Source organism: Vulpes lagopus, chromosome 13 (assembly GCF_018345385.1).
Source record: "Vulpes lagopus strain Blue_001 chromosome 13, ASM1834538v1, whole genome shotgun sequence".
Lineage (NCBI taxonomy): Eukaryota > Metazoa > Chordata > Mammalia > Carnivora > Canidae > Vulpes > Vulpes lagopus.
This window is the reverse complement of record NC_054836.1, coordinates 42,509,957-42,526,289: the sequence shown is the minus strand read 5'-3', so window position 1 is coordinate 42,526,289 and position 16,333 is coordinate 42,509,957. Positions and strand designations below refer to the sequence as shown.

Sequence of the window (16,333 nt, the reverse complement as noted above, 5' to 3'; positions counted from 1 at the left end):
TCCCCTTTCCTACTCTGCTAGCCACTATGTAACAGGGGGAAGCAGAAGTGTGGGCTCAGCAGGATGGGATCTTTGCTCGCTTTCCGTTGTGTCATGAGCACCAGGAGTTGTGTACCTGGCCTTTGGTGGTTCATCAGTGATTGAGTTTGGACTGAATGACCAAAGGAGAGGATGGGCTGGAACGAAACGACATTCTGAAACAACTTTCTTTTTTCTGAAATAGTGAAATGCAATAGAATCGTGACCTAGTTGAGAGAATATTGGGCTGGAAACCAGGGGCCTTGGTTTTCAATGTGAATACACCAAGTTATAATACCTCTCTGGGCCATAGTCTGCATTTGTTCAAGGGGAGGCCTTAGATTGGATGACCTCTAAAGAACCTCCCCAAACCAACATCCTATACAAAGGAGTAGAGGTTTTGACACTTTGTAGGCTCTGTTGGGAGGAAGTATGCATTTACACAGAGATCTCTGTGATCTGAGGCTTCCACCAACTGATGGATAGCTCTGTTACCCTTTCAGGAATGGACACAGTGAGCTTGACATTCCAGTGTGAGAGTGACAGGCTTGAAAATAGGGATTCTCCTAAGGATTTACCATAGAACAAGATTTGAATTTGGGAGCATCCAAGGCCCAGAAAAAACCTGGACTAAGCACACACTTTTGAAGGATCTGAATTGTACCTAAGGTAGATATCAGAGTAAGACTCTAACCTTGGTCCAGTAAATTTCATTCCTCTGCCTGCCCCAGTCATCCCTATAATGAGGTGAAGCAGCCAGTATGAAAGTAGGCGTGGGGGCCAGGAAGATGCTGTTCTCGTCCTGAATCACATGAATCTGCCCATCTAGGAGGCAAGACCCCTGTGAAAGGCTTTGGAACAGGCATCCTGATATCAGGTGACTTGTGGCCCTAGACTGCTGTAGCTCTATAGCATCTGTCCCCTGAGTCCCAGCCGGAGAGTGTGTAATCCTGCTATTGTTCGCAGTCCTGGTACCGTGGAGCAGGCTGTCCTGCCCTTGTCCCGAGGCACGGAGGTTAGGTGGGAGTAAACAGGTGGACAAAGGAGTATTGTTTTCCATGGTCCTGGCACAGGGGGCAGGAGAGAGAAAGTTGTGTTTGTGGATGAGTGTCGGGGTCCCACTGCAGATACTGTGCAAAGAAGACACCAAAGTCAGCGTGGGGGGCAAGTGCATGTCTCGGAAGTCTGCGTGGAACACAGTAGGCAGAAGAGCAGGAGAGTGAGCTGGAAACTGCAAAAGAGAAGTCACAGCTTCCAAAGGCGGGGTGCCCCTGCTTGGGTATTCATGTGCTCCTAGCACAGGTTTGCATGGGCAAATTGGAGCCCTACCGAAGCCCTGGGACAGGCTTCTGCTTGGAATGCATGCACGAGACAATGTGACCTATAGACACAGCTTGGGCAGACCTATAGAAGTGCTCCTGGGGACACAGGACAGGCTTCTGCTTGGAATGCATGCACGAGACAATGTGACCTATAGACACAGCTTGGGCAGACCTATAGAAGTGCTCACAGCACACTTATTTGCTCTGGACCTTCAAGATCAGATGAATGCTTGCTTCTGCTGTTCCTCTTCGGAGAAGATGACACTGACCAACAGAATAGTCTACTTAATCCAACCTTCTAATGAGTTTATTTTTTTATCACTCTCCTAAGGTCTTAGGGTTCAGCTTTCAAATCAGTGCCTTGTCCTCAAGTCTTCCTAAATAGACCAACACTGAGAAATGGCCAATGAATTGATATATAATTATCTGACCATGAAAATAAGCCTGTTACAAGAATATCTCTGTGGAATTATTACTTCCCCTCCCTGGCAGCACAGCTAAAGGCCCTTTGGAAAGAATCAGGCTGGGTGAATTTTAGTTACGATTGGTCTCATGTTGGAACTTCACCAAGAACTGGCATACACTACCATCTTAGCAGGCACTGTTGCCTCTGCTCTGAGGTTCTGTGCTGCTGGCACCAGAATTATAATGGGAAAGGAGAAATGAACAAATGGACATTTACTGAGTACGTATCAGGTGCCATCCTCTTTCAGATCAGCCTGAGAGGGACGTAGTACCAGTTTGTCTTTACAAATGAGAAAATCAACTTTCAGAAAGATAATGTTACTTAAGGTCATGCTGCCGGTGGGTGGCACAACCGGAACCAGAAGCCAGGCCCCTCTCTCTCTGAGTCACTATTTTTCTGCCATAGTGTGTTGCCTCTCAAATGTACTCATCACCTACTTGGTCCTGGGCAGTTGTGCTTGTGGTTTCACATTCATTATCTCATAAACCTGTCCTCAAAGCCACCTGATGACATAGGTCCTTACTTGCTAGGTAGCATAAATTTGAATTCAAATATATTATGTGACTTCCCCAGGGTCATGCAGAGGGCAGCATCTGTGCCCTCTTTAGGGGACCAATTGGAAGGGCTGGGAGGAGACTGCTGTTTCATTTCCGAGGAATTGTGTAGTTTTTGATAAGTGAAGCTGTAAGCCACACCAGTAGAAGGAGGCTGATACTAGGTAGGAGGAGAGATACGTTGAAAAGCATTGATCGTGTCCTAATCAGGCTCTGGTTCCTAATGCCATCTCTGAGTGAATCATATGCACTGAGGACAGTGGCTGGCTATGGGACACTTTCACTACCAACCAAAGTATGTGGCGTAGAATAGCAGAGATCAGGGTGTGCACTGGGCAGAGATTTCCTTTTGCTCAGAGGCAGGAGGGAGAATAAGCCACAGAAAGGGAGTCTTGGGGCAGCCCGGTGGCTCAGCGGTTTAGTGCAGCCTTCAGCCCAGGGTGTGACCCTGGGGACCCGGGATGGAGTCTCATGTCAGGCTCCCTGCATGGAGCCTGCTTCTCCCTCTGCCTGTGTCTCTACCTCTCTCTCTCTCTCTCTCTCTCTCTCTCATAAGTAAATAAAATCTTTTTAAAAAAATAAAAAGAAAGGGAGTCTTGATAAGGCTAGAGCTGAGCTAGGCAGCTCCATGGGAGCCAGGGTTAGAAAAGAAATAGAGAGAGGTGCCTGGATGGCTCAGTCGGTTAAACATCTGCCTTTGGCTCAGGTCATGATCATGGGGTCGTGGGATTAAGCCCTATGTCGAGCTCTCTGCTCAGTAGGGAGTCTGACTCTCTCTCTCTACCCCTCTCCCCTGATCGTGCTTTCTCTTTCTCAAATAAATAAAACCTTTAAAAGAAATAAAGAAAGAGAAAAGAAAAGTGAAACAGAGAGATGGCTGAGGTGCCCTTCATGGGGGAGAAGCCCCGGGTTCCTGACTCTTCTGTCTGTGTGGGAGGGGAAGTGCCTAAAGACACAAAACACCCCCCCATGATTTTGAACTGAATGTGGGAGAGGTGTGCTGTGCTGTTCAAGTGTGCTGTGACTCTGTGTATCTGCCCACAGATGGACGTGTTTACACATGTCGGCCTGCTTCATCACTCCCCTTCCTCCTAGTCTTTGGTTATCGTGGTAAAAACCACATGGTAGGAAGTGACTGAGGTACACTTCTGGTTTTCTTACTCCAGGCTTGGTTTAGAAAGAGGGAGAACAGCTAAAGAAGCCTTAGATGTCATCGTCGCCTTGTTGGAGGAACATGGACAAGGTGGAAATTACTATGAAGATGCGGACTCCTGCCACAGCTTCCAAAGTGCATATCTGATTGTGGATCGTGAGGAGGCCTGGGTGCTGGAGACCGTGGGGAAGTACTGGGCTGCCGAGCAGATCACAGGTGAGCCCGTGTAGATGGGGCGGCCGAGGTGGATGCTGCCCGGATGTGTAGCTGCCTGCCCACTGCTGATGTGGACCCTCTCTGTGCTGGACCTTCTCTTCTAGGCTCCGCTTCTGGAACGTGGGATGCGGGGATGTCAGCACTTGGGAAACACACTCCTGATATTTATTTTCTGTTTGCTTTCTGAGCAGGACCCAATTTTGACTACCAGCAGTTTGTGACCCAAAGTTACTCTGACCAGGCCAAAGGAATGGTGACTTTCCCATTCCATTGAGTCAACAAGCCATTACTACAGGGAGCTGCCCCTCGTTACCCCCAGCCCTATAGCTCTTTGTGCTTGGAACATTCCTCTGAAAGAGGAATTGGGATCTGTATGAGGACCACTGACTGCCTCTGGGCCAACAGGCTCATTTCTCTGTGAGACAGTGTTTCTAGAAGAGCAGAAGACTAGGGAATCCACCCGGGAGGATGCAGTGCCCATTCACCTACTGCTCTGTGCTCCCTGCCACATTTGTTCTGAGACAGTTCTGAGGGAGGAGATGTTAAAAGGAGGTGTGGTTGTCCTGTCTCATCACTTTGCACCCTCATATTAGGGACTAGATGGGGTCCCAGAATGGGCTAAAGGGCTTCTGAGAGAACTAAGGAGTTTTAGGAGGGGATTGGGCAGTGGAGCCCCATTGACGTTCCTTAGGACTGAATGACACACACTTGGACTGTGTGCTGCCATTTCCCCCTTGTGCGCTCATGGTAGACACAGCTAGGAGATCACAGCGCGCTTCTCCTGTTGGACCTGTACTTGGCCTACGTATTTTTCTCAACTGAATTAAATCTTTTCTGGTTCCTCAGAATTGATGAGAGGGATGAAACCTGTTTTTGCATCATTGCCTTAGGGGTGATTGGAACCAAATCAGACTTGAGTTAGAAGCAGAAGATCTACTGTAATAGTTGAGAATCAAGCCCGTTGTTTCTTGTGGCCTGAGTCAGTGTGGTGATCAGAGTTGCTGTGGACGACAGGCATGTTGTGTCCTATTCAAGGCTGGCTTCTAGGGCTTGCCCGGAGGAGGGTGGCTTCTTATTCTCACAAGGGTGCTGAATGGGCTGGTGGCGCCCTTGCCTCCATCTCAAAGACTTTCTCCACCCCCATGTGCCCAGCATATACTCACTTGTGCCTGCTGCCCTATTCTTACGGTATTTACAGAACGGGTGTAGCCGGTGTGGCCAGCCATATCACCAAGCCTCCTGCAGTGCAAGACCATAAAACTCCTTTACCAAAAAAATTCTCCTAAGATGAAGCTTTACTATCAAATGGTTTCAAGAGGAGTAGTGGTCTGTACAGAAAAGCAGTCATATATTGCTTTTCAGTAGAACTTAAAGCTTTTTTGACCTATACCTGCTTTTCAAAAGCTTAGTGTCTCTTCAAGATATAGCTTTAAAAAACCCATCTCATCAAAATGCACAGTCTTTCACTAAATATTGAAATAAAACCCTAGCCATTTCTTGGACTCATTGATTTCATGTCCTCTGCTTCCAGCAGCAGTGTGATAGTAATAGGATAGTAAATTTGGCCCCCAAGTGCTAACATTCCTGAAAGCAAGTGTCTTATTATAAATCAGCCCTTGAGGAAAATACTATCTGTGGAGTTGCTCACAAGAGATTTTTGGTAGTTTAGTATGAAGAATGCCAAAATCACTTATTTAGGCCAAAGCTAGTTTTTATTTTTAATTTTTTAAAGTAGTTTTATTCTTGTATTATTCTCTGAAATGATGAATGGCAGAGGGCCAATGCCTATCAGCTAGAATCTTCCTTATCTTGGAAGAATAATTCAGTGAGGCAGAACATACTAGAAGAACTCAGTCTAATACTGACCTTGTCTCTAAGGGACTGGTTTTTAGGCAGTAATGACTTTATTGCAGCTTGTGGTTTGAGCAGCTCTCTCTCTACTTCATTCTCCAAGAATTTAGATCAACATGCTTCCTGGCAGCAGCAAATATGGATGGCTTTTTTGAACCATAACTTCTTAGTGTTCTAGACAGTATCTTGAAGCTTGAAAGCCAAGTCATCCTCAGGGTGTTTATAGCTGAGGCTTTGGAAGAGCTAGAGCAAGCCTGCCAGCCAATGGGAGAATTTCTGGCCTAACTCTTATCCACCAAGCTGGAGTGTACTCAGTGTGCATGTGTTTCTGATTCTAGATTTCTTTACCCACACTTACGTTTTTATGAGAAAAAAAACTCCCGTAGATTTCCCACACTCCTATAACTGGGCACACATGTACACACACACACTCATACTGATATACTCAACTATGTATTTCCAACTAACGGGGCTTTGTACTCTCTACAGAAGGAGTGAAGTGCATTTGCAATCAGCTTTCACTCACCACGAAGATCGATGCAGAGCACCCTGAACTCAGGAGTTATGCTCAGAGTCAAGGCTGGTGGACAGGAGAGGACGAGTTCAATTTTTCCCAAGTTTTCTCTCTGCCTGATGACCATCTAGACTGCTGTGCAGGCAAAGACAGCTTAGAAAAGAAAGAAGGTGAGTTAGTACATCCCTTATGATTCTCCCTCTCATACCTGTGGTCTTGTAACTATTTCAGAGGACTTGTCTGATCTTAGGATCAGCAGAGGAGGAAATGAGAGTAGACCTTGTACATACAGACCAATTTGTGTTGATGCCCCTGAGGTGCAGGAAGGATATCAATGTGTATTTCTTATTGTAGGATGCTTCCTCACCCATGGGAGGTTCTTCTTCTGGAGTGGTTTCTCCTTTAAACATCAGTGTTATTGTACCTGTCTTTATGATTCTTATTGAAGCTTCCTTCTATCTCAGCATTTGTGTATTTGACTTACTGTCTTCCTGTGTTTTCCTCTCTTATTAGGCTGCTAGGCCTTGAGGGCAAGGCACTGTCCTTTACTCATCCTGAGTTCCCTTTTTGGTGCCCATTATAGACTTTTGCTCTATGAATATTTATTGAGTTGAACTGTTGACCTGAGTTTTCTTCCCAAACCTTCTATCTTCTGCCCAGTTATTGACTTGATCAAAATACAAATTTAGGTAAATGTGGTGACTGGATAGCTTCGTACTTGTGTGCCTGAGTGGAAACCCTTCCAAATAAACCACCACGGCCACATTTTATATTTGCCAGTGATACGTGTGTTTTGTAAGTTAAACCTGCGATCATTTAAAACAAGGGTTGGCAGATTATGACCTGTTTGTTGGTAGCCATGTATTTGGTGAATAAAATTTTATTGGAACACAGCCATACACATTTATTTACATATCGTTTAGGACTATTTTCATGCTATAATGGCACAGTATGTTACAACAGAGATATGTTGCCCATAAGCCTGAAATACTATCTGGTTCTTCAAGAAAAACTTTGCTGATGCTTAATGTAGAAAAACACTTCAGGAGTTCTGATGTGGAGCTTAATTAATGTATTCAGCGTAGGGAGGTAAGAAAGCATCCATTTTACAATGGGAACTTAAAACCATTAAAAGTTCAAAACAAACAAACAAACAAACAAACAAACAAACAAACCTAAGTTGATAAAAGTATATAATCCCTTATGTGAAGTAGTCTCACCAAAACATCAGACCTAAATCTGATGAAGCTTCTGGATCTAGCTACTAGTTTACAGGAAATACAGAGTATGAGGAACATATTACATAACATCAGGCGATACCATCTGCAAAGTTCAGACTGTGGGAAATTCTATAGGAGAAATGGCCCAACAAGTAAAACGCAAAAGAATAAAATGAGAGGCAGAGATTAAAGGAAATTTGAGACATTATCAGCTACTAGATCCTGATTTAAATCAGTAAACTCATTTATGAGATAATGAGAACATTTGAACACTGGGTAGTTGAAGAAATCAAGGTTTTTATTCTTAATATTTTTAGGTGTGACATTATATATAGAAATTTACAAAGGGGATGTGAGTTGTATTAGTGAAGTTTAAGGCACCTTTTCCCTCTGTGATGCTTTGATCCCATCTTTGTGAACACAGACCGAAAGAAAAGTGTTTTTAATGAATTATAAACAGAAGGAGAAAATGTAAACCTGGGGTTCTGTGCAGTCAAGGAATTGTTAACACATTTAGTTGAAGTCAGAGACAGTAGTCATAATGACTTGAATATTCTAAATACTTCTTTGTGTGAATCTCTTCCACTGCAAAGGCCATTCTCCAAATATCGTATTGAGTCTAACCAGCAAGAGTGTACGAGAGAGCTAGCTTAGTGGAGTGTGCATAGATTGCATGTACTTTGCTATGCAAGTACCTTTCTATTGCAATACTGCACTCATTGAGGTGTTGCTCAGTGCTCTAACAAAGAGACTCCAAAATAATATGGCTTAAAGAAAATGGAAGCTTACTTTTTGCACCTATTATAGTCTAGATGTGTATGGACAGTCCAGGGCTGGTGGGTTACTCTGCCTCAACACAGGACTTCCATCTGTGGACCACTTATGAGAGTGTCCTAGGCAGCAGCAGGAGGAGGAAAAAAGTGAAGGACAAACTGTCCTTTTTATGGGCATGACAAGGAAGTTGTACATTTCATTTCATTTCCCATTGGTCAAGATTTATCATGTGGCCACATGTAGCCACAAGGAAAGCGGGGAAATGTCTTCTGTGGCTGGGCAGTTATGTTCTCAGCTATCTGTTCAAGAGTTCTATTACTAAAAAGGAAAAGGAATGAATGGGATTTTGGCTAACGACCTGCCACTGTTACAGCTTCTCTCTTTCTCTTTTTCTTTACAGAAAGCATCACTGTGCAGACTATGATTGACATCTTACGGGACAAAGCCAGTGGAGTCTGTATAGACTCTGAGTCTTTCCTCACCACAGCCAGTGTAGTGTCTGTTCTGCCTCAGAACAGAAGCTCGCCATGCATTCACTACTTCACCGGGACCCCAGATCCTTCCAGGTTTGTCTGACACACAGTCACGCTGGCAGAGAGTATATGCTTCCCTTGAAAGCTCATCCAATAAGCATATAATACATTCCTCTCCCTTGCCTTCTGTAGCTGAGTCACATTTTTCAATCAACCCCAGTGTGGCCAAGGCAGTGCAGAGAACTTTGGCTAAGGGAAGTTCTTCTTGGCTTTAGTCATATCATTTTTTTTTTTTTAAGTAGGCTCCATGCCCAGCATGGAGCCCAACACAGGGCTCAAATTCATGACTCTGAGATCAAGACCTGAGCTGAGATAAAGAGTCGGATACTTAACTGACAGAGCCACCCAGGCACCCCTAGTCACATCATTTTTATGACAATCATAGAATCAAATGATTTTAATTCAGTAAATATGTGTTGAGTTGATATCATGGGCCAGGTATTGTGCTATGTGTGAGGGATGCAAACATTAATAACACAAAGTGAGACAGATGCAGGAATGCCCGAGATTTATCAAAGCAATCAGATCCTATGAGCTAGAGGACAACATGGTGCAGAGGCCAAACCTCAAGTGTGCTGGCCACTTCCTTAAGACAGTGTGTTTCAGGGGGTTACCTTCTGCCCACGTATTTCAGCAGAGGGGTTGTATTGCTCAGGGTTTAAGAATACAGCCTCTAGAATAAACTGCCAGGATTTTGAATTCCATCTGTCTCACTCAGGGGCTGGTAAGTTGCTTAACTTCTGTAAGCTTCAGTGTCTATACTGTACCATGGGGATAATCCCAGCTCCTACCTTGTATGCTTGTTGGGAGGATTAAATGAGATAATCCAGGAAAATACACAGTAGGTTTAACTTCTCTTTATTAAGACTGTCTCTGATTTGCCAGACAGACGGCATTCTCACACCCTGGTAATGTTGAGTCACATACAGCACCAGTCACATCATCAGTGGCTTAGGCACAACCATCCAGTGGTTTCTAATTCTGTTCATTATCAGAATCACTTGGAGGGGTTTTTGAAAAATACAGGTGCTTGGGCCTGTTGTATCAGAATCCTTAAGGTGGGCTCAGGAATCTGTCAGGTAAGACCGATTCTCAGCCTGGAAAACTCTAGAAGACTTCCTATTCCACTAGTTTCACTGGTATTTTTTTAGGAGTTCCACTGGATGAAAACCATCATCACTGTTTGAATATTGGACATCAAATCTTTAACTGCTACCAGGAAATCGGTACATATTTATTCTTATTATTTCAGGAATATAAGATAGTGATGGTGTCTAAAAAGGGTCATCTATCGCTTAGATGACTCAGGAGAAAAGCTAAGTACCTACTCTCTTAAACTTTTGGCCTTACTTTTTCTTTTCTTTTCTTTTTTTAATGTTTAGAGAGAGAGAGTGTACATGTGAGAGGGGCAGGGTGGGGAAAAGGAAGGGTGGCAGGAGAGGGTGAGAGAGAATCTTTTTTTTTTTTTTTTTTAAGATTTCATTTATTTATGAGGGAGAGAGAGAGAGAGAGAGGCAGAGACACAGACACAGGCAGAGGGAGAAGCAGGCTCCTAGCATGGAACTTGACATGGAGCTCGATCTCACAACCTTGAGATCATGACATGAGCTGAAATCAAGAGTCAGACACTTAACCTACTGAGCCACTTAGGGACTTCTCAGCCTTAGTTTTTAAACTACTGCCAATATCAATAGATCATTCTAGCAGGATCAGACTATTAAGTTCAGTATAATCTATTCTTGATTTTTCATTCATTCATTTATTGATTCAATAAGACTCATAAAGCACCTACTGTATACCAGCTATCATGCTTGTTAGGTACTAGGGATGAAGTGTGTACTAGGTGACAGGTGGCTTGGAGGAGATGCTGAAGGAGCAAGCTTCCTAGAGGAAGGATCCCTTGAGTGCCAGGCATTGTGGAAGAGCAAGAGTTTGTTAGGTACAGAAAACAAGAATGACATTTTGGGTAGAAGGAACAATGCAAATGCTGAGAGCCATCAAACAGTATCCTCTGTGGATTAGGTTTCCATCTCTCTTCCAACCTCTACTCCGCCAGTGAATGAGCCCCGACTGCCCTCGTGTGGCACCTCTGCCGGCCTCCCTCAGTGAGCCTCTACTGTGTGATATACCAGCCAGTCTCCCAGGATGCACTCCTGTTTGATCCCAGCTACTTCCTCTTAATCTTCCCTTCCAGTTCTTGATGCCTGGTTTCATGGATAGCCCCACTCCCACCCTTTGTTTGGTCCATCAGCTCTGGGGCTTGTCTTTCCTCCCTGTTGTCTGGATTTCCCCTTATGGACTCTGACTTAGCTTGCCCCCAATACTGATGGCTCAACCACCTTGAGAACACTCTCTGTTGGCTCACAGGGGTACATGCGGACACTTAGAGCCTGACACTAAAGTGCCTGGGATGCTCTGCCTATGTATTTGGCCATGTTTTTTAGGAGCCTTTGCAGGAGTGGGTTGAGCTGAAGAAGGCCTGTACCACCCCTTTTGCTTCTGATATCTCAGGCACCTGCTCCAGAAGGCAGGGCTCTGTGAGGCCAGGACAGTAATATGAAGGAATGCCATTTCCTAGACTGAAGTGCGTGGCCCGGTACAGTTCTAAGATTGGGCTGGGAAATAGCCCTCTAGTATTTAATATGGAAATTTCAAGTAATTTTTAAAAGAAAATGATTCATGGTTAAATTAATTGAAAAGACCGTAAGGAAGATTAAAGGCTCTCCGGAAGACATTCTTTTGTGTCTTCCAGGGCTAAGTGAGCTGCCTTTCTTACTGCGATTGTTAGAACTGTCACAGATTCAACATTTCAGTGTTTCTCTGTAATTGGGCATGTTTAACATTTTGTATTTTGTCAGCAGGAAGCATAATTACCTACTCTTGGGTTTTTAGGTAGTGAATCGGGGAAACTTTAGCTGGCTTCTGCTGACGCTAAAAACATTAGAGAGATGCTTTCAGGAAATCATTTCAGAGCAGGGGGCTGGCAAAAGATGATGATCCAAGAGCAGGACTCTGCTCTTTACCGCTCCCAAGTAACATTCGGAACCAAAGGACCTGATCTGTTGTTTTGTCTGCTTCAGCACTTCTCTGCCCTTTGCTCACTGTATTTCTTGCAGATCCTTCTCTCGACTCGTTCCAGCCTTTTTTTTTTTTTCTCTTTCTCCTTCCCTCTCAGTATGTACCAGGTATGATGCAAGTTTGGGAGCTGAATGTGTCAGAGTTTCAGAGATCCAGAGAGATGCAAAAGACCTTCGATTAATTATATTGAGATATTAGTAATATTCCTCTGAGTTAGCCAGTGCTCGGTGATCCACATAGTGACACTGACTGGCCTTAGCGCTGGGGTTCTGACCTCTGCAAGCCCCTTCCTCGGTGGAAGCCAGGACTGGCCAAAGCATCAGTGACGTGAAGTACTGGAGAGGGAGAGAGTAGAGAAGTCCCTTAGCACTTTGAGAACGTAACAGAGTCCTGCAGTGTGCTGGAGCCAGTGAGAGCCGATTACGTGCCTCTCTTCCCAACCCTGTGTTCAGTGACGTCACACTGGCAACTTGACATGGGTCACACCGCAGAAACTGGCTGACACCACGAATCAGGGCTTATTTGCTCCAGACATGGTCGTCAAACCAGCACATCATCAAGAGGCCCTGACATCTGAGAGAGCCCACAAGTACTCTACATACAGGATAGATAAACCAAGAGGGGGAGAAAATGGGAAATTTTTTCCATTTTAAATATTAAAAGGCTATCAGCTCATTTCTCTAATCAGATTAGGCTGTATATTTACACCTAGGGAACAGAAAATAGAGAGGAATTTCTAGGGAAATAGAGTCTTTGACCTTCTTTATCTAGCAGCAAAGAGCTGGGGAGATACAGGCGCCTGGGGTGTGTGTATATGTGTGTGTGTGTGTGCGTGCATGCGCGCGCGTATGTTTCCACCTCTTCTCCCAGTGTACTAAGCTTGAGAAGCTAATTGGATTAACTAAGACTGTCTCATCTGGTTAATTCAAAAGTGGTGACAAGTGGCACCTCTTAGTTGGTGGAGATAACTCTATGAGCCTTAGACACCACAGCCTGTAAATACAGCTCTGGTGCGTTTCAGGGCACAGCTGGCACAGATGTCCACAATACTGAGGGTCCCATGCAAAATAGCAGCCCCTTACCCCCATTTCATTCTGAATCTGGCCGTAACCATCTCGCTCCTCTCTTCTATTCTACAATTTTTCTTTAAAGATTTTATTTATTTATTCATGAGAGACACACAGAGGCAGAGACACAGGCAGAGGGAGAAGCAAGCTCCTCACAGGGAGCCCGATGTGGGACTTGATCTCAGGACCTTGGGATCATGACCAGAGCCGAAGGCAGATGCTCAACCCCTAAGCCACCCAGGTGTCCCTACCCTGCAATTTTTTTTTTCTTTTTTTTTTTTTTTAATTTTTTTTTAATTTTTATTTATGTATTATAGTCACAGAGAGAGAGAGAGAGAGAGGGGCAGAGATACAGGCAGAGGGAGAAGCAGGCTCCACGCACCGGGAGCCTGATGTGGGATTCGATCCCGGGTCTCCAGGATCACGCCCTGGGCCAAAGGCAGGCGCCAAACCGCTGCGCCACCCAGGGATCCCCCCTACCCTGCAATTTTTACCTCAAAACCTTCCAGAGCCTCTGGATCCAGCCCTCAGCTTGTCCCATGCTCCAAAAGTAGTAGTTCTGTTTCTCTCTAAATAGGCTCCTCACTGATCAGTTCTGCTCTCAGCCAGATGTGGCTAGGACTATGTGATTCAAGCGCCTCAAGGTAAAAAGACAGAGCGACCCATTCAGAGAGACACCTGCAATCCAGAGAAAGCTGGTTATCCTGAGTTCCTCTGAGCTTGGTTGAAATTTTGCAAATTCACCAGCGCAGGACCTTGGGCCACTTCCCTCTGTGCCAGCGGATCTGCTGGGGACTCCAGAGCACGGGGGAAGCCTGACTCAGGCACCAAGGAAGTTTCTGCACCTTCAGTGAGAACAGAGCCATGTTTAAGGTCAGAAGGGCTGGCTGGCCACTGATAAAATTCCAAAGCCCACAGCACAAAAACGTGTTAGACTTTTCTGCATGATGTGTATTAAAAAAAACCAACAGAACGATATAATGGTGAGAGGTTGTAGGGGAAACCTGATCTCTGCTTTAGACGATCTGAATTTAGTTCTCCATCAGCCACTCATTAGGAATATGCCTTTGGACTAAGCACCTAGCTGCTGCGAGCCCCAGTCTTCTCATCTGTAAAATGGGTTAAGAATTTTGCCCTGCCTTGTTCATTGCTCTATCCCTAGGACCTAGAATGGTTTGTTACTTAGGCATCACTCAACACATATTTACTGATGAATGAATAAATAATTAGGAGTACCAGGAGACCTGAATGCAAGCACTTTGAAAATTGTGATACATTATAAAATGTCAGGGATTTTCATGGTAATTTTGTTTTCCTTCTAAATGAGAAAACAAATGAAAGGAAAACATTTTTTTGTACTGGCTCACTGTGTCTATCACAAGGACAGATAAGGCAAAAATGCCTCTAGGGGAGCATGTTTCTTGGCTGTGGCTCAAAGTGTCACCCAAGGCTAAAATTCTGCAGGCCTCGGAGACACACTGGAAGCCCATGCTGTGTTTCCTGTCATCAGACTGTGCCTTGGACCTTAGATTTGTCTCAGGGATTGCTGGCGGTTGTGGTGATATGGTTCCTTTCATGTTACTCGTGGCTTCCTTTGTTTAATTATTCCTCAGGAGGATGGATAGCTCCTTTAGCGTAGCTCAGCCAGGTTTAAACCTCCTCATTAACCAGTTGCCGGGCTGCCCTTTGCTACTGGAATAATTTTCCCTTCTGGGCATATTATCTTGGGTTCATGTCACAGCACATCATGGAGGGGCTGGGTGTCAGGGTGAATTCCAGGGTAGGTGGCTTCTTTGAAAGTGAGGACAGAGCAGAACTAGCTTTCTGGAACCCTCTCAGGTGTGTCCCACATCAGAGCCATCCCTGACACACTCTGTGTGTGACGAAGCGTGCCCTGGCCTGTCCAGGTGGCCTGGGAGGGGTGGTGCCTCATGACCCGGGTGGCAGTTTCAGCTTTGCCACCGGCTGGACATGTGACCTGAGTCAAGTCATTTAATTTCTGGGCCATTAATTAACATATATTTGATCAAGCGGCATTTAAGAAGCTATCGTCGGAGCTGTTAGTATGGGAAGATGTCTGAGATTCTCCTCGGCTATTTAGAATTGTAGTGTGATATTCTGTAAGGCTTGGCAAGAAATCAGAAGGTTTGGGTTTATCCACATTCTAGTTTTTTTGGGTATGTAGGCACAAATAATCAAGCCTGAGTTATAATTCCCATATTCTGGCTTAAATAAATATTCGTATTATTACAGTTTGTCACCAGCAGTAATTTTTATTCATTCAACCCTCAAATATCTCCCTTTAACCATTTGACAAATCTGTGCTTCATGTTTTTAGCAGTTGAGGATACTGACTTCCTTATAGACTCTGAAAAAAAAATCCGTGGAGAGCTGTGGCTGCTTTAAAGTATTATGGGAACCTCATCATATTTTATTATTTTAAAAAAGAAAATCGATAGTTGGGGAAGGATAAACATACGGCGCCCCATGTCTTAGGAAAGCCACCAGACACCCCTACTGATGTTAAACTAACCTCCACATTCCGGCGGGTGGGGAGTAGGTTTGAAGTCACATGGAATGTTCTGATTCTTACTACACCATTATCCTAGATATTGGATTCAGAAGACCACTGCTGTGCTGAGCGTGAACTTCTTGAAGTCAGAGCCACAAGTTCATGGGTTGCGTGACATACAAACAGAAGTTAAATAATAGGTTTAGAGGCTGGGAGGGACCTTAGAGATCATTGGAGTCCCGATGAGTGACAGAGAGTGTCCGCGGTCGGTCAGAGGAGGAGGGGCCGGCCGCCCCAGTTCTGAGCCCCAGCGCAGTCCCTGCCACCACTGCCACCCGAGGTGCTCCCAGGCCGTGGCCCCCAGAGCCGCGCTCCCCGCCCACGGGGCCGCTGTGTCAGAGTTCTGGTCCCGATCGCCAGCCTTAGGCCGCGGAGGTCCCAGCTCTGGCCCGTGCTGCCCGCAGCGCAGGCCCCGGGCTGAGAGCACATGAGCTGCGCAGGCTGGGCTCCCGGGGAGGGCCTGCAGGTTAACGTGTGCTGCCGGGGTGCACTGTTGGCCCCGGAGCTGGGGTGCTCGCCCGCCCTGAGGCTGCGGGCAGGGGAGGGACGCCGTTAGCTCTGGACTCGCTTTCCTCCCGCTTGCCCTCCCGCCCCCTCTGTTACCCTTTCCCAGTGACCCCTCACACTGCAGCCCTTTTGCAGAATCAACCGCGTGACTAATTGGATAATTCAGCATTAGAGAATCAAAATTGCTTTAGACACTTTAAAGCTTTGCGTGGATTCCTTTCACCTTCAGTAGTCAGCGTGCAACATTCAGTAGAGGGGGGAAGGACCGATGTGTGTTCCCCAGGCTGTAGGAGGTGGCGGCTGGCAGTCTGTGCTCCCTCCGTGCTGGGCAGCCCTGGTCCGTCCTGGGCAGGGCAAGGCCCTGGCAGGCGTGGCCTGGGGACGGCAGGCCTGTCCGTGCCCTGTGCTTCCCAGGAGATAGGGCTGAGGATGGGTCTGAGTCTCCTGGAAGCATCCTCATCACCTGCAGAGAACAGGGTACCTGGCAC

The 16,333-nt window shown here is 45.7% G+C and overlaps 1 protein-coding gene across 7 annotated transcripts in view; it reads left to right on the top strand.

The window, feature by feature from the left end:
• SCRN1 (secernin 1) overlaps positions 1 to 16,333 on the top strand; it is an 82,747-nt gene that overhangs the window by 58,551 nt on the left and 7,863 nt on the right. For 6 of the 7 annotated variants that reach the window (XM_041727829.1, XM_041727828.1, XM_041727830.1 and 3 more), the window contains 3 exons: positions 3,527 to 3,729; positions 6,070 to 6,264; positions 8,489 to 8,654. In XM_041727829.1, coding sequence (XP_041583763.1) covers positions 3,527 to 3,729; positions 6,070 to 6,264; positions 8,489 to 8,654 — 564 coding nt within the window. The remainder of the gene's footprint in view (positions 1 to 3,526; positions 3,730 to 6,069; positions 6,265 to 8,488; positions 8,655 to 16,333) is intronic. The other variant, XM_041727831.1, reaches the window with a different exon arrangement.